The 23,122-nt window shown below is 35.3% G+C and overlaps 1 protein-coding gene across 5 annotated transcripts in view; it reads right to left on the bottom strand.

Moving 5' to 3' along the window:
- Positions 1-6,285: 6,285 nt before the first annotated feature.
- The window catches only part of ZFR (zinc finger RNA binding protein), a 72,009-nt gene continuing 55,172 nt past the window's right edge, over positions 6,286-23,122 (bottom strand). For 4 of the 5 annotated variants that reach the window (XM_073237428.1, XM_037001799.2, XM_073237432.1 and 1 more), the window contains 3 exons: positions 12,935-13,046; positions 12,725-12,822; positions 6,286-10,265 (listed from right to left, as the gene is read on the bottom strand). In XM_073237428.1, the coding sequence (XP_073093529.1) occupies positions 10,086-10,265; positions 12,725-12,822; positions 12,935-13,046 (390 nt within the window). In that variant the 3' untranslated portion in view covers positions 6,286-10,085. Of the gene's footprint in view, positions 10,266-12,724; positions 12,823-12,934; positions 13,047-23,122 lie in introns of those variants that run through there. The other variant, XR_005056885.2, reaches the window with a different exon arrangement.

The following is a 23,122-nucleotide window of genomic DNA, read 5'->3' as shown; positions in this document are numbered from 1 at the left end:
TAGTGTGTTAGGGGCCACCCTTCTGCATGGGAAGGTGAGTTGACTTCCCTAGCCCAGCAGACCCCAGCTTTCCATTTTGCACTGGGCCATGAAAATTACGGAGCTGGCCCTACCTATGCCCTTTATTATCTATGTGATCTGGAGCAAGGTACTTCGTCTCTCTGTGCCTCTGTTTCTTTCTAGGATGACACTGACAGCAATACTTATTATCTCAAAAGGTGGCTGGGGATTGTTATGAAGATTAAATGTGAGCCAAGTGATGCCTAGTTATCAGCAAGACTAAATAGGTGATGGTTGTCCTTAGTACAATCCCACTAAAGACATGATTTACCCCTTTTTGGGGACTTCTCCTAATACCTAGCTGTGGGATTTTGTTTAACAAAGAGGTTTTGTTTGTTCACTTGCTTGCTTTTAACTTCTGTCCCAGTCCTTGGGCTAGAAATAAATAATGGCTTTTATTTCTTGCCACAGCAAACTTCCCTCTCTTCAAACCATCCTGCATTATAATAATTACTTTATCCTATTCTTCAGTATCCATTTGTGGGCAAGTTGGTTTGAAATGAGATGATTCTGGAACTTTACACAACCTCTGCCTCCATACACTCTCAGGAAACTACAGCCAAGCAAATGAGGAAGTTTTTAAAGACTGAAGAGCTAGCTGCTTCCAGGGGCAGTTTTGACTCAGTGATGAAAATCCACACTTTTTTTAAGGCGCAGTAAAGGAACGAGGACAGAGAAGAAATTTACATCTGTTTCTGTCCTGCTCTGAAGCTATCAGCATATTTTACTTCATCTTTAGGGTGTGTGTCATATATCTTCGGAAGAGTCTCTCCCGACTGACAGACAAATTCCTGTCATGTTGAGGTCAAATAATTCTCCATCTATTAATAAAACACAGATGGTAGCCCTTAAACTTTGAAGTATTTTAACTCACACATGACAGTTTTAGGTCATTTTTTCTCCTAATGCTGCCCTATGCTTTCTTGGAGAATTATAAATAGGAACAAATCTTAGCTCACATAGAAGGAAGTGCCAGACCAAACGCAGTGCTATTTCTTCCCACAGACAACTGACACCTGCAGCATACTCCCAGATGACCCAGAAACATTTGCCCCTGGTGGACAGTTACCATAGCTATTCTCATTTCCATCTCTTTTGGAGTCACTGGAAGCAGCCTACTTGCGTGTGTTATTCATCTTTATTCAATAGGTGCCAAGTACATAGTAGGAATTCAATAAAGATTTGTACCTGAGTAAATGGAATCGCATTAAATGAAAAGTAGCCTGGGGAGTGATTGATTAATAAGTGGGAAAAGGGAGAGTTCGAGTTCAGACTCTTGGCATCCTAGTTGGAGCCTGTACTTTTCAATCATTTGGTTACAAAGTAGGGTCTAATTTAAAAATAAATAAATAATATTATATGTAATATAAATAATACATAAGCACATACTAATTATGTATAATATATATTTTATATGATGTATATTACTTATATATTAGAAATACATGTATTATACATATGCACACGTGCACAATATTCAAGGACTAAAATGCATGTTATTTAATGGCCATTTTTTAAACTTCCATTTTTGCAAGTGGTCCAGATCTGAAGATTTATCCTCCTCTTTGACTGGAAATAGAAAATTCCTTAGCCTCTTGCTATACCACCATGGGTCTTTCAACCTTCCCCTGGAGATGGTGAGGAATAAACCTAGATTAAGCAGCAGTCCGATCTTGTGGTCCCACAATATGAGGGCCCACTGGGGAGGGTCAGCAATTGTAAAGGACTTTCTGGTGATTTTTTTTTTCTTCACAAAACATACAACCTAAGATGGTCACAGGGTGAGGGGCTTGATGAGCCTACTCTATAATTTGTATTCTGTCTTCTTCAAAACAAAAGTTAATAGCCTGACTGATTTATTCATTAAATAAAGGTTCACACTGATGGTCTCCAGTGACTCATTCCCCAACCTCTCTCACTGAGATTGTACATTCTCTGGAAAAGGGATGGTCTCCTTTAGAACTAGCACCTAGCCATGCATTGGGTGCTACAGTATTAAGTGAGCCCTCAGTGAGGATGGGAGAATCAGGGATTCTTATCCATTTGGGGGGGGGTGCGGGGTCCATTGATAGGGCAAGAGGGAGGGCAATTTTGCAATATCCAACAGAAACTGTATCAGGAAGTTCACTTCTAAAATTTAGCCTACAGATATCCTCATACATACATGAAATGCCGTATGTCCAAGCTTACTCACTATAGCAACTTCAGTAAAGGCAGAAGATTGGAAAATGCTGAAATGTTCATCAATAAGGATGGGTTGAGTAAATTATGGTACAGCCATAGAATGTGATACTAAGCAATTGTGAAAAAGAATGAGGATGTTCTTTAGATAGAGGCTCTAAGGTTTAGTGGTTAAAAGCAGATACTCTTAAGTCAGACTGCTTGGGTTCAAGTCCTGGCTCCACCAATTATTAGATGTGTGACCTTCAACTAGGCATTTATCTTCTTGGACCTCAATTTTCTCACCTATGAAAATAAAGATTATGAGGATTATAATGGCATCTACCTGATAGGATTGCTGTGAGGATTAAAGAAGTTAATGAATACAAAGTGTTTAGAGTGTTGGTATATGAGGTATGGGAGCCAAGATATAATGAGCAATTAAAGTAAGGCGTGGAACAGTGAAGAGTAGACTACCATTTGTGTAAAAATGGATGGAAATAAGACTGCATACACCTCGCTCTCTGTTTTTGCCTAGAATATTTTTGGATAAATAAAAGAGAACTATCACATAAGTTTGTTTTTAGAAGGTGGAACCGGGTGTTTGGAGGCCAGATTGAAAGAAGAGTTTTCATTTTATTTACTTTTGGAGTTTGAGCCATGAGAATTATTACCTAGCTCAAAAATAAATTAATTGAGAATTATACACACAGTGTTGTTCTTTTTTTAAACTGAGGTGTAAGTCACCTCACATAACATTTTAAAGTAAACAATTAAAATACATTGGATTTTATCTAAAACCAAGAGCCATCTTGGTTTTAATAAGATGTCATCTTCTGTCCCTGTTTGTCTTGGCATTGGTCCCCAAATCACCCCAGCCATCAAGAACTACTCCCAATGCCACTACCCCTTTGACATATTCTTTAAAGACTATTGGAACCAATTCCAAATTCCCAAGCTTCCAGAATCTGTGTGCTGCTTTGGCCTGTGAACTTCAGTGTCTGGGAATCATTGCAAAAGGCCCACACTTCTGTCTTCTTCCCTAGAGCTATTTCAGGAGCGTCTTGTGGCCAGAAGAGGCCCTCCTGTGCGTTCTGATACTCCCTACGGTACTGTCCGCAGCGCTTTGAGATTAAATGGATGGAAAAATCTTCAGAACCTGACAGGACCACTGAACATTCCTGAGCCCTGGGAGCTCTGGGACAAGGAAACTGTGCCCTCTACAGGACTATTTAAAAGATAGTGAGTGAGGAAGGTACAGGTTTCCTCTGCGACCCGAAAGTTCTCTTTATACCACTTGGCTTTTCCAAAAAGCCTAAATTAGTACCTGTTTTCAATGACTGAAAGAAACCCTAGAGAATTTTCACTTTTATGAATTGGTAATTGCTTCTTTGCTTTGTCATTTCAGCTTGGAATAGGTTTCCTAGAACAATCCACTTTCAGAGAGCAGGGGGAAACCTGTCTCAACACTGGTTGGGGTATTCCATCAGTTTGGGCACAGGTTTAAGGAATATGATAAAGGAGGCCAGGCCCAGTCCTTCCATGTCCTCCTTCACCAGGCTTCCTCTGGGCATACTTACTGTATCATCTACAACCACAAGGATCATGCAGTCAGAACTTGGCTTGTGACACCCCTGGAGGCTGCAGAACTACTCCCAGAGCTAGAGAAAGTTCACTTTGAAGAGCTGGGAGTAGGAGTGGGGATGGAGTATCACAAGGCCCAAGGAAGTAAAATATTTCACCCAAGATCACACTGCTGGTCAGTGCCGCTGTGGTACTCATTTCTGTAACACAATCTGATTTCTGAACATGAATCTAAGCCACAGCAGCCTGATGCAGGCAACTTAATCTGGTTATTTCTGAGCTTTATCTTTATCACTTCATCTTCTAGGACTCTCTGGGCTGAATTAAAGGTTCTAGGATGCCCAAAGCCCCAGGCAGGCCTGACCTGGTCTCATTGCTTATCCTGTGTTCTTGGCAGGAAAGGTTCAGAGGGTGCCAATTTGGGCCTGCAGTCGCTCCACTCTGCCCCTGTGCAGCTGGCTGGCACAGTGATTCCTCAGAGATGCAGCTAAGTCCTCATCCCTGGGGTGGTAGTGCCCTATCCTTGAATGGCTGTGCCCATTTCCTCTGCCCAGCAGCCTCCCAGCAGCACCTTGGCTCTTAATTACTTTCTAGGTCTCAGTTGGGGGCCATGGAATACCGTGGGTCATTTCTCAACCCCTTGGGAGACACAGAAGAGTCAAGGGGCTCCTGCCTCTGGAAAGCCCATACCACCCCTCTACTCTATAGCTGTGGGCAAGGGAGGAGAGAGCATCAGCAGAGCCAGTACACTGCAAAAGGCCCAAACAGGGGTGCCAGCAGGGCAGGGTAAGTGCAGAGCCACAACCTGCTTCTTATTCTCCAGAGGGGAGGTGCTTTTGTGTGTGGAGGAGGGAAGGTGCTGTTGAGGCCCAAGAAATGTGTGTATGTGTTGGGAAGGAGGAAGCAGGATGTAGCAGGCAGAGAAATCTGTTATTCTGGTTGGCTTTCTTTCAAATTTCTCTTGACTCATTCCAGGATAACAGAAGTCAGTATCTCGCATCTGACTCAGAAATGATCTCCAGGAGAGGAATGAAAAAAGCTTGTTGATATCTCAAATACATACAGACTGTCACAGTTTAATGCTTTCCATGTCATCCAATCACATAAAGGCTGTATATCAGAAAATAATGTACTATTCCTTCTGGAACTTTAACTACAATCAAAGCATTAAGTTCAGATATTAGAACTTCCAGTACTACAGAGGGACCTGGCATCCCGGCTGTTTATTCTGATTTGAAGGAGGATGGCACCGAATTCTCTCTCCCAAGTTCTGCCCAGGGTTGAATAGGCTTGGAGATCTGGAAGAACAAGAGGTCATCTCTTTTCCACAGATGAGGGCCACTAGTGTTTGGAGTGTAATGAACTTAGAAGGAAGCTGTTGCTGTCGTAAGGGCAGAGAGAATCTTCTCAAATAAAAATGAGCCAAGGGTAGGTCCCCACTGGATATTTGATCTCTTAAAAATTCAGTCAGGCCTGTTTCAAATTTGGCTAACCCATTCCTGTCACTGAACACCTCAAAGGTTTATTGTTCAGGTGGCTGTTAAAGAACACAAAGATTGTAAAAGGCCCACTGTTTTGTTTGAAATAGTCATTTGTTCCAAAATATAATCAAAATTGCTTTTTGAAATTTTTTTGTCCAAAGATGAAAAGAGAATATAAGGAATAGAAACGGCTGAGCTGCAACTATCTCAACATTTTTTAGAGTAACTTTTCTGCTTGATCACCGTTAATGATCAGCCACTTCCCCACTTCCCTCCAGGACACTGGCGTCTGTTCACCATTTATTCACCTGGTCTCTAGAAGGAATTCTGAGGGTAGCCAAGTAAAGCCCCAAGCAAGGGGGCTCAGACACCCAAATATCTTACTCAGGTTTAAGAAGTCTGAAAACAAGTTTTACAGCTCAGCTGAACTGGGGGCCCAGAATGGGGAAAAAATTCTTTCTCCAGCCTCACTTAAGACATCAACCTAAGATAAAATATTGAGACACTTTATTTGGAACCATATAAGGTCAGAGAAGTAATCGATTTATTTTTAGAAAGGTTTCTCTGCTCTACTTTTCCCCTAATTTCCTCATATGCCAGGGTAACACTTTCCCAATCCTAAAGGCAAGTCAGAAAAGCACCCGACATAGGCCTATTTAAGGCTGACCAGAGGAAGGACATGCACTACTGGAGGTGAGAGCAAGGGCTTGGCCCTGGGGGTTACACTAAAGTTTCTAGTACAGGGAGTGGCCAGAGTCCAGGCTGGAAGAATAGGGTGGAGCAACAGTTTATGGGGCCCTGAGTGCCATGCTAAGGACTTTGGAATTTATCTTTATGCATGTGGGTGTACTGGAGGGTTTTATACCTTTTCCTTTTCAAAGAATTATTATGTAGAAATTATTTAAGAATTATTAAGTAATTTATTACATAGTGAAAGTTATTATAGAAACATGGAGATTAGCAAACCTCCTAATCAAATAGAAATAAAAGCTCCAAACTGAACAAGACATAATTGTATTATACAGGGGTAACCACTGGAAACATTTTGGGATAATACTTTTACACATGGTTTTACAATCTTTTTCATTAAACATTATAAATTTTTTCCTGTATTATTCTTACATAGTTATTTTCAACTTTTTTCCTAACATTCCTAAGGGAGCAAACAACGTCTCAAGAGTAATGGGTTGAATAGTGGTTTTTAAGAAGGGAGCACTCCCCCCTTAAGTCACTAGTCTATGTCGTTTAGATGGTTGAGCTGTTTAATTAAAATACTTCCTGAATATTTCAATTGCTTCTAATTTACACACTTGCCAGTAATTCTTAAGTAAATATATTTGAATTTATTGTTTTGCATACTTACCTGATTAAGATAAATTACTTAAAGTTTAGTTGCTGGGTCAAAGACTTGCTCTATTTGCATTAAACAAAACATAGTAATGCAGATGTCAACTGAGCTAGTGCTCCTTGCCTTTGCCTTTAAGATCTTGGTATTACTAGCTCAGACTTTAATATATTCTCTCTTTATATTCTTTGTCAATCTGGTTGACAAAAAAGCCTATTACCTTTTATTTCCTTGTCATTTGATTACTAGGTTGAAAATTTGTTTTCGTATCGCTATTAGCTATTTATATTTTTGAGAATGAATACCTATGCACATTGCTCACTTATCCTTTTAAAGAAAGTTTCTATTTTACCCAAGTATTTCATGTTCATTGTCACATGGAACAACCTCCAAGACTCCAAGATACATTAAATGAAAAAAAGGCAAGGAGCAGACCAATATGCACAGTATGCAGCCGTTTGTATAGAGAGTGAACAGGTGCACACATTCATGCTGTATATGAACAGAGCACGTGTGAAGGATATACAAACACGTGTGAAGGATATGCATAACACTGACTGCTCTGGGAAAAAGGCAAGGCAGAAGACATTTATACCATATATTCCTTTGCAGAACCGTCAATTCAAGTAAGTACCTATGCGAAAGCCATCTTTAATGCAAATTTTCAGGCCCTTCTCAATCAGAATCTTTGGAATTAGGGCTTAGAAATTTTAATTTTTAGAATGTTCCCCAGACTGCTCTCATGAACAAATCTGAGACTACTGCTATGCCTTAAAAGACTATGAAATTTGCTTATTGGGAAATTTTTAAAAACTAGAGTTTTGTCAAATTTCGCATTTAAAAAATGGTGGATTCATTAAAGGAATTATTTATAAGAAATTCATATTGACAACATTATAGCATTACCATGCAAAAGACTTATGCTTTTTGTCAATTAAAGGAGAAAAAAAGATTTAAAACACCAAGGCCTTAAAAGTCAGCTATTATGCTGTTATATAATTTTTCATTTTTAATTCTAGTTTATTCAAAGAAACAGAAACTACAGTGGTAAAGGCAAAGAAAGTTCTAATTTGGAATGCATGATATAACTGAGGGTGAAGGAGAGGACTCAACTTGTTTTACTTGGGTTACCATTAAATTATTGTAACCTAAGCATGCACAGGTAACAAGGAAAGCCAGCTTGAGAGAGTAACTGGTAAGGAAATTAGCTGCCATACAATTGGATGAGAATGTATTGTCAGGGTAATAACCAATGAGTTTCGACTAGAAAGTGTATTTTAAAAAAACTGTCAAACATAGTAATGAATAGTCCATCCAAGTTATTTCACATAAGATGATTAATGTGATATGAAAACCATGCAACAAATAATACTGATATAATTATTTTAGTAAAAATTTAAATGGTACCCATTATGTATCTGGATGAAGATACCCACACTAAATGCAAAATTGTGAAATGCACTGCAAACTTTTTAAAACATCAATTGCAAGATGAAGGCAGCAGCTTGGCAAACTTTGAAACCTGACTCCCAATTTCAACTATCACTTAAATTGATGTAGAGTAGCCGATTGAGGCTTCAATTTCCTCATCTGGAAAATAAGAAATATAACACCTTCATTTATTCTTATGTTTTAAACTGAAAACGTGAAAACACCCAGGACAATGTCTTATCATTAGTGTGTGGCATCAGTTCTTTTCTTCTCTCTTAAGAGAACTGTGGGAAACAAAATTCCCAAATTTAATTGGGTGATTTATTTTTCTAAAGAGTAAAATGAGATGCATAAAGAATAAAATTTACAAAAAAGGAAAAAAAAATAGCTTGCCCGTTACATAGATAGTAAGTGGCCAGACTAGGAGAAAAGCCCATCTCCTGCTCTGGTTCGCCAGTGACCATCTGTAAGTCCGGGGAAAGATTCTGACCCAAGGAAGAAACTGAACCAGCATGTTAATGAATTACAACATTTTCTGTAAATTATGTGCTCAGGCAATGAACATTTGTCAGAAATAGCAAGATTTAAGTATCCAATAAATCTGAATATGATTTTACTGAAGCCTAAGTAATTTCAAAGCAAAAATAGTTTATGTCAATTCTAATATATAATACATGTAAGTCATCATATGAATTTAAGTTTTTATTTGTGTATTTCACTGTAGTGCTGTGACAACAAAGGACATCTGTGTACCAGAGCATACATACATCAACGGTAAGATGTAACTTTTCATTACACCACTGATAGAATATTTAGCTTTTTGTAGGACACATAAGCATGTAAGATGGCCACACCAAATCATTTTGTTTTCCTTAATCTTAATTTTTATCAGTAATACTTTATCAACCTCACTGTTAATAGAACTGTAAAGTATCTGGGTGATGGGATATGGGGGTGGAGCAGGAATCATTCAATTGTGTTATACTGTAATAGTCGCTAGAGTACTCTCACACACACCAATAAGGAACTGTCATCATAATTAAGGGCTAGTTACTGTTGTTAGTTGCACAATGATAAAGTTCTTTTGAAAATATTGGTTAGCCCACTTATATGAAAAATGTCCTTTCCACTTATGCAGAAGAAAAAAATATTCAGAAAGTTATTTTTGGCCTTGCTATGTCAAAAAGTCAACTGTACAAAGATCCATGTGTCAAACCTAAAATTATAATTTTAAAAGTCTATTAAAAACAAAAATGTCATGCATTTTTATTATCAATAATGCAGAAGCTTTAAAACTGTTGCAAGACCATATAGTATATATTAGCTTTTATACTGCTAATGCACAACTAACAGCAAACTTGATTAGATTACCAGAGATCTTTCTTAATTACACCTTTATATATCACACTAGAGAGACAAATGCCACAAGATCTGCAGAAGCATTCAGTTCTGAGCACTTAAATGGCAGGATAACTTTTTGTGTTGTAATCCATCACATATAGAATAACAAAACAAAAGGAAAAAATTCTGCAGTTTCACGTTACAAAAAACTGCTGTAAAATATTAAGAAGGGGTAAAGGATATGATCTGTAACACAAAATAACTAGTGTCAAAGAACAAACAAACCCTCTAAATAAAAATATCAAAATACACAGCAACTGAAGCACAAATACTGCATTAAATACAGTAAAGATTTAATAAGACTAGTTAATAAAAGACACAAAAATAGGGAGAGCTAGGGCAACCAGTAATAAAACCAAAATAAAGGGAAAAAACCTGAACCACAGTTTTTCCCCTAGTTGGAGCACAGGTTTTTGTGGGGCAAAGATTGGCGGGGGAGGGGAGGGGGGGTGGTCTTTCCATTCATATAATACCTAACACTGTACATTAAGATTTTAATGTCATAGAAAAACTTGGTTCTTCTATGAAATTCATAAATTTTCTGAAGTAGACATTATTGTGAATGAAAAACAGCCAACAAATGGGGCACCTGTTGTTTAACACTGAAGATTTACAGAAACTTTTTAAAAGTTATCATAATCTTTTTTGTCTTTTTTCCCTTCAGCTTCAAACCCATCAACTCCATCGCTATCCCTTCTTCGTTTCCTATTGTTGTGGATGTTAAAACGTTGGCTCATTTGGGGTAATGGATCCATGCCTAGAACTTTGTGTATCTGGCGGAATGCAAGGAGTCTCAAAGCAAACTGCAACAACAACAAAAAAGAATTGTTAATTTAAAACACCAAAATATTAATTTTTAGGTTTATATCCCCATTTAACTATATATAAAAAAGCAAAAAGCATGTTTAATGAAAGAAACACCTTGAACATATTAATCTCACAACTTAAATACTCCATATGTTCTGGTGCTTTTATGTTCAGGCTTTTCTGTGTGAGTGCTATTTCATTTTTTAAAATATAAGTTAAAAAATAAATCTTAAAAAAAATGTAGTGTTATGTTCATTAAAAAAGAAATCCTGAAATAATATACAGCAAAAGAAAAAGTGTCTCATTTATTGAGTGAACCCCTCTTTGGCTCATATTCACAAATTTTCCCACTTTTTCTGGGGCTGCCCATGTGTGCAGGTTCAGCATTGGCTGCAGATGGGCATGCATGCGTATGAACACACATACTTTCCCAGGTTTACAAACAGAAGAGCAGCATACTTCTTCAACTTGTTACTTTAAGAACTAAAAAAAAGGTTTTTATTACATGATTATATACACATACAGGAATAATGTAGGCATCAATGTCATAAAACTATAAAATCTTGAAACTAAAGGAACTTCTGAGATATAACTTAATCTACTCTTTAAATTTCTACCCCTTAAATTCAAGATTTTTATAATATTTGATTAAATGGCAACTTCCACTATGTCATTATAACCTTCAATGTAATTAATTTAGACTATTTTTAATATAATTCACATATCCTAAGATTCAGTTTTAAAGTGTACAATTCAGTTTTTTAGTACACTTAAAAAGTTGTTCAACCATAACCACTCTAATTCTAGAACCTTTTTCATCACCCTAAAGAAATCTCATGGCCTAATAGTAGTCTTCCTTGACACATCTACCCCTAGGCCCTAAAAACCACTCATCTACTTTTCTGCTTCTATAGATTTGTCTACTACAGACATCTCACATAACTGAAATCATACACATATGTTTTTTTGGGTCTGGTTTCTTTCACTTAGCCTAAGGTTTTCAAGGTTCATCCATGCCTACATTAAGGCATGTATATATGCACCTGTTATACATGCATTCATGTATGTGTGTGTATAGCTGCATGCAATTTTATCACATGTGCAGCCTTGTGTAACCACCACCACAATCAAGACATTAAACCATACCATCATCACAAGACTCTCCCCTTTATAGCCATAGCTATCTCCTCTCTGATCCCTAAGGCACAGGAACCATTAATTTGTTCTCCATCTCTATAATTATGTTATTTCAGGAATGTTACATAAATGAAATAATGCAGTATGTAACTACTTCACTTTTAACAAGGACATTTCTAAATACCTCCCAAAACCAGGTCACTTTCTTCAAAGTTACATTAAAAAATTGCTTACCTTTCAATTGTGAATTCTATTAGTTTTTGAATGTCTTGCTCCTAACCCTAAATTTCCTTTCTCTTAAATTTTGAGCAACTCCTTCTTTCCAAAGAAGAAAAGCTACTTAGAATAACTATCTTCTTCCCAAGAAAATTAAACCTGAAGACATAAAAGCAAAACTTGTCTAATACACACAAATTGGTAATCTCTAAGATACTCATAATGTTCTATTACCACTGATGCTCCCTTACATATTTTTGACCATTACAATTTATTTTTAATCCTGACATCTTCCAAATTTCAAATTATCCTTGCCAAAAGAGACAACAAATCAAGATCTTAAGCCCAATAACTTCAACTGTCTTAGAGTAGATTATCATTGTTCATAGTAGCCTTTTCTCCCCTTAATGCATTTCTGGAATCAAAAAAGGAAAGCTATAGCAGTTTTAGATTTATTATTTTTTTCATTCATTCATTAGGTTTACCTATTCTTTCTTTCCCATAGTTCTTCTCCTAATAGGATTGGTAACTGATAATGATGATAACAGCTAACATTTAAGATCCTTCCATATACCAGGTACTATTATAGTTATACCTATTAACTCATTTAATCCTCCCAACAATCCTGTTTGAGACAAGATACTGTTTGTATCACCATTTTATACATGAGAGGGCAGAGTTGGTATTCAAACCCAGGGAGTCTTGATTCCAGAACCTACACTTTAAATTGCTACATTACATGTCCTTTCCAATGGCAGGAGAGGCTAAATTATAATAATAATTACCATAAACCATATAGCACATCACTTCTGTACAGAGAACATAGTCTCTCTACTGATCTTAGCATATAATCTAAAATCCAGATTAATGAAACATGGCAGATACTGATGATTTCTGTATCTACATAATATACTTAGACACATAGTTAATAAAATTTGATTATAATAATGAAATCTAGTTTTAAACTACATCCCTTAGAACTCACAAAACAAGCAAAAGAATGAACAGTATATAGCAATTTCTTCTAAAGAGCAATTATATAAAAACAAAACCATACAGACAATGACCCAAAAAACTTTTGAAATTAGGAACACAATGGTACCTGTGCACTGGATGTGATGTCTTCACGCTGCTGGTCAGTCATTGTTGCCAAGGTATCAAAGGGATCCTTCTCACAAGGATCCAGAAGTCCAGGACTACCTACAGCAATCACCACAGAGAGAAAAAAGCATTAGCATTATTCATTTGTAGAAGAAAAGAGACCTTACTCAACCATCAAACACACAGACATGAAAAATGAAGTAAAACTTACCTTTAAGGATAATCCCTGAAGAAATGCACTCAAAAACTCTTCTCAGTGCATCACCAGGGCTCTGAGGACTAGAGGCACTACTGATTGCTTTCTCTACTAGTAATTCCATAGCCTAAAAATAAAAACATAAAATACGTGCTGAAGAGCTTACAGACCAAAGAACTTACTCATTTTCAAACACCAGAATGACATACTTGTGAAGTTATTAAAAATTTTAAAAACTGAAAAAGTACATAGAGCAAGTCACAAAACAGAAAATAAAAATCAAATATATAAATAAAAATTAAAGCAATATATATATAAATTTACTCTTTTAAAAGATTTTGCAATTAATGCTCACTGAAGAATGATGTAAAATATATTACTAGGGTTTTTTTGCTTTTTATTTTTAATTATTGCTATCCTTCCCTATTAATATATGAAAGTCCTTAAAATTCTTTAGACATTTAGGGTTCACATATTGTTCTTTAGTATCTACTGATCTATACTGATCTTAGTATATAATCTAAAACCCTGATACTAGAGTGTTATAGCAGGTCAGTATTCTAAGACTTCTGTTTTCTCTTTACAAAATGTATTTATTATCTAAATTTCCATTTAATGTATAAGTGGACATCTATTACCCCAAAGGAAAATACAAATTATGCTTCCACTGTAAATTACATTTGAGAGACTAGAAATCTAAACCAATGAATAAAAGACAAAAACAAAATAAAAATTTAGAAAGCAGATAATTCAGTAAGTGTTTTGAGGGGTTTATTAGAAAAATTTGCTTTCATTTAGATTTTAATAAGGGGACACATAATTCACATGGCAACATTCACTCTTTTAAAATGTACAATTCAGTGGTTTTTTAGTTTGCTTAAGAAGTTATTCAATCATAACCACTATCTAATTCCAGAACATTTTCATCACCCCTGAAAGAAACTCCATATCCATTCATTAACAGTCACTCTCCATTCTCTTTTCCTCCCAATGCCTGACAACTACTACTTTCTATTTCTATGGATTTGCCTACTCTGGACATTTCATACAAATGGAACCATATAAAATGTGGCTTTATATGTCTGTCTTTCTTCACTTAGGATGTTTAAGGTTTATCCATGCTGTAAGTATGGGTGAAATTTTGTAAGACTACCCAATAACAAATCAAAGAAACTAAATAGATTGCAACTGCAATGGAATCCTTAAAATGATACTTAAGCTGAAATTACCTTAGTGAGAATCTATTTTTAGTTGTGTACTAAAAAACTTAAAATTTTATCAGAGTTAACTACATCTACCTATTCAACCCATGGACAATACTTAGAACTTCTAAATAAGAATAACTCTAAAAAGTTTGGAAACATGGATATTGTAGCCCCAAACAAATCAGGAACAAATTGTAAGAGAGACGGGAATTTAAAAAGACAATGTACATCATCAGCCATAAAAAATTATAGCTGCAGCCATGAGGGATTGCAAAAAAATGTGAACAGTGGATGTTCATACTGATAAAAAAAATGGCAAATCAAAATGAAGTAAATTACTATGACTCTGTTTATTCAGCTGAAAAATGCAGGAAGGTGTCAGGGTATTTTTTAAGGATTTTTACTTGAAACTTTATTTTAGGGAACCAGCTTCAGTTATCCAGACAACTTTATGAATTTATAATAAATTTCTCTCATTTCCAAACCAAGAATTACTTTAAGATGTCCAACAAACTGAAATCCTTGAGGATAAGGTTGATGTTATTTATTTTGAATCCTTTTTGCCTATTGTAGGTTGCCAGCCTAAAGAAAATACTCAATAAATAAATACTTCTGAAATGGAATACTTTTGAAAAGAGCATGAAAATAATCCTGCTGATGAAAGAAACAAGGGTAATAACTAGAAATATTACGAATGCTGTCAGTAAAATATGCAGCTTGCCATGAATACCCCAAACTTAGAAAAGTACTTTTAGAGAATATTAAGAAAAAATAACTATTAAATAATCAGCTATAATCTAGGTATGTCCATATATAGAATGCTTCAAGTAATTCAAAGATTTATCAAAATGTGCATATTGATTGACCTTATGTGCACACTTGTAATACTTGCATATAAAGGTAGAAACTAATTAAAAAACAAGAAATGAATTATTTATGGAACATAGTAAGTCAACATACTAAAACACACACAATGAAGCTACATCAACTATCTGCCCTCTGAGATCACTTGCTATGAAGCAAGCAATTAAAAAATATCAATTTTCCATAGAACATGGTTGTTCTCCAAGCAGTTAGGAAAGCAAAAGTAGAATACATGTGGTTTATAAACTCTGAAACATACGCATTCAAAAGTAACAGGGCAACACCAAAGATGAACAGAATCAAATTAGAGAAATGACATCTAGGCTGTAACGTAAAGGTTCTTGGGGGTTTAAGTTACTTACAGAGAAAAGCTCTCCATATTAAATGAAATGAAATCTAGGATTGTAATACTGTTTTAAAAAACACTCATGAAGCTTATTTTTCCTTTCCATCTCTGGTATATTAATAAAAATAACGCAGGTAATACTTTCTATAAGCTAAGCACTTGAAATGCATGATCTCATCTAATTCTCATAACTAGATACTATACAGTTTTAAAGATTAAAATGAAAAACTTAAGCTTTTTTTTAAGTAATAAAATTTAATTTAAAAAAAGATTAAATTGCTTGTTCAAGGTCATACAGGTAGAAGATAAAAAGGCTGCAATTTGAACCTAGGCCTGTTTGACTCAAACTTTTTTTTTTAAACCATAACTCTATTTCACTAAGTATCTTTTAATCAATAGGTGCTCCACATAGTTAACACTGAATAAGTTCCTTAGATATAGCTTCTGCCTCTGGCAGAGGTCAAGGGCCCTGTTGAAAAAAAACTCCTTTTGAGATTGCAGTTACACAGGCACTTTCATCCAGTGGGAGGGTAAACCAGTAAAAACCTTTTTAGCGCACAACTGGTATGCTCAAAGGCATGCACTAATGACCCCAGTAATAGTATTAAAGATTTACAGTAAGTCTATTATACTTAATGAAAGCACAAAAAATATTCAGTGCAGTAGTTTATTTGTAATGGACTGGAAATCTAAGTAACACTAGGAAGTCTGGTTAAATAATAGTAATAGTAGCAGTTGCCCTCTTCACAATTACAACTAACCCTTTCTGAGTACTTACTATATATATTAAGCATTGTTCTAAGCCTTTACATGCAATAACCAATTTTAATCAGAACAATCACCTTTTAGGAGGTAGATATAACTATTACTCCCATTTTACAGAAAAAAATGTTTATGTTATTAAAATAGGATTTTATGAATTTTATGACAATTGTATATAAAGTCATTTCTGTATTCCAGTTGACATTAATATGTCATATTTATACATACATGACAGACTTCCAACATTCCTAAGTCCATCTGCAGGATGCTGTATTTTTATATTTATGCACAGCACCTTACTTCAAACTCGACAATTCTTAATAAAAACTATCAAGTCTTATGGAAAAAAAAGTGTACTCAAAAGCTTTTGTGATGAGAGGACATATGTGGACTGAGTAGACGGTTTTTGTTAGGGGGTAGTTAACTGCTACATTATTATTTTTAAGCTAAGGTGAACGAGATGATACAGTCCAAATTTAATTTGTTGATTCTTTGCAAGCTAAGAGAATGTTAGGTCTTTGTCCTGGGATGTCAGCGCCCTATCATTTAAAAACTCTTCATTAGTTCTAAAAGTGACAGACAAGAACTCTCGTACTACAAGCCACCACCACTAAAACCTAAATTACTCAAATTCTTGAGAAGCCAGTAAAATGCGTGGAAAAAAATGTTGCATCACATATTTCAACCACTATTTGAGCAGAAAGTATAATTATGGCAATTCTGTTGACATCATCTTTGGCAACTATTCTTCTACATTTGATAGATCATTCTTTAAAAAAAAGTAAGTGAAGTAAAATTCACAGATCATAAAATTAATTATTTTAAAGTGACTAATTCAGTGGCATTTAGTCCATTCACTATGTTGTGCAACCACCACCTCTACCTTGTTCAAAACATTTCCATTACTTCAAAGAAAAACTCCTCACCCATTAAAGTAGTTTTTCTCCATTCCCTCCTCCCCTCTCCCTCTGGCAACCATCAATCTGCATTCTGTTTCTATGAAGTGGTCTATTCCGGTATTTCATACAAATGCAATCACATAATGTAGGACCTTTTGTGGTCTGGCTTCCTTCACTTAGCACGTTTTGGAGGTTCATCCACATTGTGATATATTATTATTTTCTGCAAAATATTTCTCATTCTTGTAAGTACTATTCAGAAATAAAATGAACAATCCATGTCAAAAAATTAATGCTATGCTTTCTGTAACTTACAGCAGGCATACCATTCTAAAGAATGTTTGGATACTGCATAGCAATTCGGATGTCAGACCAACCTTGCAAAAGAACTCTACCTTTATTTTCTTGAGTTCATCAACATGGATTCAAGACAGAAGAACTAATTTGAAGGCAGAGTACCAGTTGCAGTACTCACTGCAGTGGTAAAGGAAAAGGTTCAAAGTGGGCATTGTTACCTAAAGATTAATTCAAAGTAATCTGAATACTAAATATGAATAATAAAGTTTTTAAGAATTTTATATTTCATTTAGGAAAAAACAAGAAGAGAAATTACTTTCTGCTTAAGGTGACAGCACAAAGTCAAACCTCAAGATCTCTTGCTTCCAAAACATGATTATGATTAAGAAATATGTTACAACACACACTACCACCACCCAAGCAAAAATGTAACAGCTTCAAACAGAGGAAAAGGTTAGTGAAAAAGCATATCCAAGTTACTATTAAGTGGCTTGGGCAACAATCCATGTAGCTATGAGCTTGGCTCCATAGGAAGATGGGGGTAGAGTTGGCAGTTGAGTGAAAAACATCCAAAATATTTCACCAATATCAGAGAGGTAGAACAAGTCATGCTTCATGTAGTCCCAGGAGAAGAAATTTTCTGAAACATAAAAACCCCTTCTGACCATCTTCCATCTCTCCAGAGAAAGGAAAAGCCACAGAATTCACCATCGTGAAGACTTTCTTGAGGTGAGGAGGGGAAGAGCAGAAGAATCCTAATTATCCTTATCTATCTCTAAATAGACATTTAGTTAACATGTAGATAAATGGAAAAATGAATAATGTAAGATATATTCCAAAGGATTAAGATGTAGGGAAAAATACTGAAGATGGCTGTGAACTCTCAACACAAATGCCCAAAGTGGCTTCATATAAAGAAAACCCTTTATTGGTTCAGGGAAACAGAAGTCGTTCCTAAAAGGAGACGATAAAACAGGCTCATGAACGAAATAGAGCAGATTCTGCATAAGAAAAGGCTCAAAGGAGACCATCCTGGCTTTCAAACATAGAGCCTGAAGGGGTGCCAATGGATTCCACCTCAGAGCGCCACAGCACATTCAATCGAGACATAGGAGAGCACAGCCTCTGTCTCTAACCAGGCTGCAGGACACCAAATCTCACTCCTTTCCATAAGCAATCCTCAAAGCAGAGTTCACAGGGGAAGAAAAGGGAGAGGTATCTCAAAAGGTGTGGACAAAGACAATTCGAGTGTGAATTTCTCAGCAAAGAAAGATGATTTTGTAATGGAACCTGATGATGCTAAGCACTAAGGAGATGAAAAAACTAGGCATATTTTTGTATTTGGCGGAAAATAGCATGAAAAAAAAAAGACAAAAAATCTATTTTTTATGGATTCTGAGTGACAGTGATGTGTCAATGTAAGTTCATGGCTTCTAACAAATGTACCCCTCTGGCATGAAATGTTGACGGAGGGGCTGTGTGTGTGGGGGGAGGGGCAAACAAAGGCTATGTGGGAACTCTTTTATACTTTCTGCTCAAGTTTGCTTCTAAATTCAATTCTAAATTCAAAAATTGCTCTAAAAAATAATGTCTTAAAAAAGCCCACTCTGGAAGAATCTTAATTTAAGGGAATGAAGATACAAATCTGCTAATGCTTTGAGTTATAAGAGAACTTGATATATGTAAAAGGCCAACAGAATTAAGAGCTCAAAACTGAGATGAAAAGGAAGACTGAAGAGCTAATAAAGCAAGTAAAATGCAACATAACATTATTACAGAATTCATAAATGAATTTTAAATAGCAAAGATTAGGCCTTAGGTGAAAATCAAGTTACTGCCAGAGATAATCATGGGAGACACAGGAGGAAAGAGAATGAAGATTAAAACAATTATAAAGATAAAGGCAATCCAAGGTAAGGATAACTGATGTCCCTAAAACAGGGTTTAATCAAACGTAAGAGAAGACTGCTTTTCCCTCTAATTGAAAGATAACTGAATCTGCAGGACAAAAGATTTCAATGAAATGCTGATACTGAACAAACAGATTTCAAGACATAATTTGGTTAAGTTATTGAAATTCAAGGATAAAGAATTCCTTCAGAAATCTGTAGAAAAGGGGCAAAAAAATTTGCTGGACTTAGCCTTAACAATACTCAGTGCTGGAAGATCAATGGAGCAAACTAAAACTGGAGAGGAAAAAACGGTGACCTGACAATGTATATCTTGTTAACGTAATGGCAGGGAATCTCAAACATGAAAGAAATTAAAACTGAAATACTTTTTGATGATGAAATGCAATCAATCAAGAAACAAGGAGGAGAAACTCCAGTAAAAGACCCAGCAGTTACACTGAACCATCTAAACAGAAAACATTCAACAATCACAGGGAATGTGACTACAGACGTACTTGTAGTTATTTTTACACTTTTAAAGTTAAAAAAGCATAACTGTGTAAATTTCCTCATTTTCTTGGTAAAATCGGCATATGAGTAAGATAAATCAAGAAATAAGGTTTCAATACATTAAAGAAATGAATGAAACAAATGAAAGAAGAAACCATAACAAAAAGGGAGGATTTTTTTGGTGGAAGGGAGAATATGAAATATAAATGATAATTTTCTCAAGTTTTATAGATCTGAGGTTGACAGACATTTTTCTAAAATTGCTAACAAAGGAGAGTATCACATAAAATTATAAGCACAACAATGAAACAGCAAGAAGGAAAACACATTCACACATACAAAGACCAAGAAAAGGAAACTTAAGAACTATGACAAAGGACAGGAAAAAAATCACAAATAATCATACCAGACAAATGATAACCAAACAAGCTAGTCTCAACATTAATAAATGGGCACATTATTAACTGATGGCAGAAAACGTTAACTAAGGAGTCCTTTACAATGGCAGAAAAGTTCAAATTCACAATAATGACATAACTTGTCTTAAGTGTTTACGCCCAAAATATCACTGCAACGAACAGTAAAGCACAAACTTAAAGTAACAGGACAGAAATTAACAGGAACACAATACAAGGTTTTAATTCCTTTTCTTTAGTTCATGAACAGATGAAGTACACAGAAAAAAATATAAGGAAATACAGAAAATATGAACAAAATAACTGATGAAGCTGAACCCAAAGGTATGTACAGTACACGATACCTTGCTGAGAACACATCTTTTAAGCATCCATAGTTTATTTAAATTGTATGCATTAAACCACAAAGAAAAACTTTAAATTCCAAAAAAACTGCAAATAATAGAATACAGTGAATGGATTATAATACTATAAAAACGAGAACTTTTTTACAAAAGCAAAAGCAACCGTCCTTCAATCATGCAGAACTTAAAATTCTCTCAAAACTATGCTTGGCTTAAAGACAATATTAAAACAGATTTCAGACTACATAGAATATAAAGAGAAAATATTACATATGCAGCTAAAAATCTGTGTTCAGCCTTAAATTACAATTTAAAAACCTCCATACAATTAAAGAGTGAATGAAACAAGTATCTAACTCAAGAAATTTGTAAAAAAATAAACCCAAGGAAAAATTAAAAGTTAGAGATGAAATCAGAAATTAATAAATTATTAAAGAGGGAAATGACCGATCTGGTAGATAAATCCAGGGAACTGATTCTTTGGGGAGAGGAAAAGGTAATAAAATAGATAAACCGTAACCTAAAGTATACAAGAGTGATTTTTAAATGTCAAAATACTGACATCCTGGTGTTTTCAACTACCATATTGGTGCACATGATTTCAAAACTCAGCCAGCAGCTTTGTTTGCCCTCCCTGACTCTGCCTACTATTGTCATCTCACCAAAACCTATGCTCTTCCAAATCCTTCTACCTGTGCAATCTTTGTTTTCCACTAAGTTCTTACAGCTCTGCACCCTCAAAACATAGAGTGCCCTCTGTAGGTGATATCTCTCTCTGATAAAGAGGAAAAAGCAAGGTCTAGGGTAGGGCAGTGTTGTACTTGAGGTTCCGAGAGTAGCCCAGAAGGAGTGGCCTGAGAGTTTACTCTCTTAAGTACTGAAACTTGGACTTATTACAACAGGAACAGTCTCAAATGCACCTGGGTTGTGGGAACTGAGGAAGCAGGAAGTAGAATGATGATATAAAATGCTTACATTTTTACATATTTAAAAAATTTGAAGTTATATAATGCTTATAAATTTTTATATTTAAGATCTATTAAGAATTTAATGAATTCTGACCACAAATAACTGAAACACCCACCTGTCCATTCTGCTCCTAGATGGCAATTGCTGTTACTAGTTAGTCTAATCAAGCAGGGAAGAATTAAAAGCAGAAAGAGTGATAATAAAGATGCTCTAAATATTTAAAAGGCCAAGAGGGCAAAACTATTACATAAAAATTTGATTATGTGGCTGAATTGGTTGATTTTTCAAGGAAAATGCAAGCTGCCAAAACTAACCGAAGGAGACAAACAAATTAAACAGACTATAGTTAATAACAACAGAAAAAAACTGAGAAAATGCTACCACTTTAAAGGGGACTGGGAAATGACATCAGATGCATTTTATAAATTATCAAGAATTGTTCCAGAGTTTAAAGAAAAGCTTCCAAATTGTTTTTATATATTTTGTGCATGCTTACTGATTCTAAATCTGACAGAACACAAAAATAAAACTATAAAAATTTCCCTTATGTCACTATACAGTTCCTATAATAGATTATCCATAACAGAACTTAATAGTTCATTAACATTAATTCTCAAACACATGAGAACCATACTTATCAAAGGTAGCTCAATGAGGCAATCTATTCGTATAATATACAGTATTAACAGGTTGAAGAACTATGTGTCATGTCAATAAACCTTGAAATGTGATCTGATAAAATTCCATTTCCATTCCTAATACCAAATTACTTAGTAAATTAAGATTGATGCTTCTAATCTGATAAAGTAGTAAAAATCTCAAATGAAAGGGTATACATACCACCATGCTTAGTATTAATACACTTTTCACACTAGAAGCATTTTCAATACCATTAGAACACACAATGCACATGAAGTATTATTTTTTTTATTCCATATTCTAGAAGTATCAATTAAGTTAGAAAAGAGAAAAGGAAAAATACTGGAAAAAGGCAAAATAGCATTTGTAGATATGATTCCAAGGCAAAAAAACCCCCAGAAGAATTGTGAAGAAATTATTACAAATAAAGGAATGCAGTCAGGTGGTGGGTTACAAAATTAATAGCCAAAGTTAATAGCCTTTATATACATAAACCAGAAAATAGGATGTGAGGAAAAAAAACCCCTCTAAGACGGGTAAGATTTCTCAAGGGAGGAACAACCTAAGACAGGCACAGTCGCAGGGGGGCCATCAGGTGAGAATTTGGGGATCAACAGAGGTGAGGCTCAGAACCTCACCCCCCCTGCTTTGAGAGAAATCTTCTGCATCCGTGGATGTCTTGCTGCCCTTGTCTAGCCTGGATTAATACTTAGTCCATAGGCACACACCTGATCATCTGATCATCTACATTTGCCTTCTTACAGCACTAAACTATGTTTTCTACCTTTATCTTGCATCTACCTACCACTTCAGCATTTTATTAAAAATAAAAATAATAATAATAATAGGAGAAATGTGGGATCAACATATAAATCAAGTACAAAAATCAAACGAATATTCATATTTGACCTGATTGTTTATAGGTCATAATGCATGATCAAAACCGAAAGTTTCTGTGATGAATGCCCTTGTACTGTTCACCATGTAAGAATTTATTCACTATGTAAGAATTCGTTCACCATGTAAGAACTTGTTTGTTATGCTTCAGAAGATTGGAGAC

This window comes from Manis javanica, chromosome 1 (genome assembly GCF_040802235.1).
Source record: "Manis javanica isolate MJ-LG chromosome 1, MJ_LKY, whole genome shotgun sequence".
NCBI lineage: Eukaryota > Metazoa > Chordata > Mammalia > Pholidota > Manidae > Manis > Manis javanica.
The sequence above is the reverse complement of the archived record's forward strand: the minus strand, read 5'-3'. Positions and strand labels throughout refer to the sequence as shown.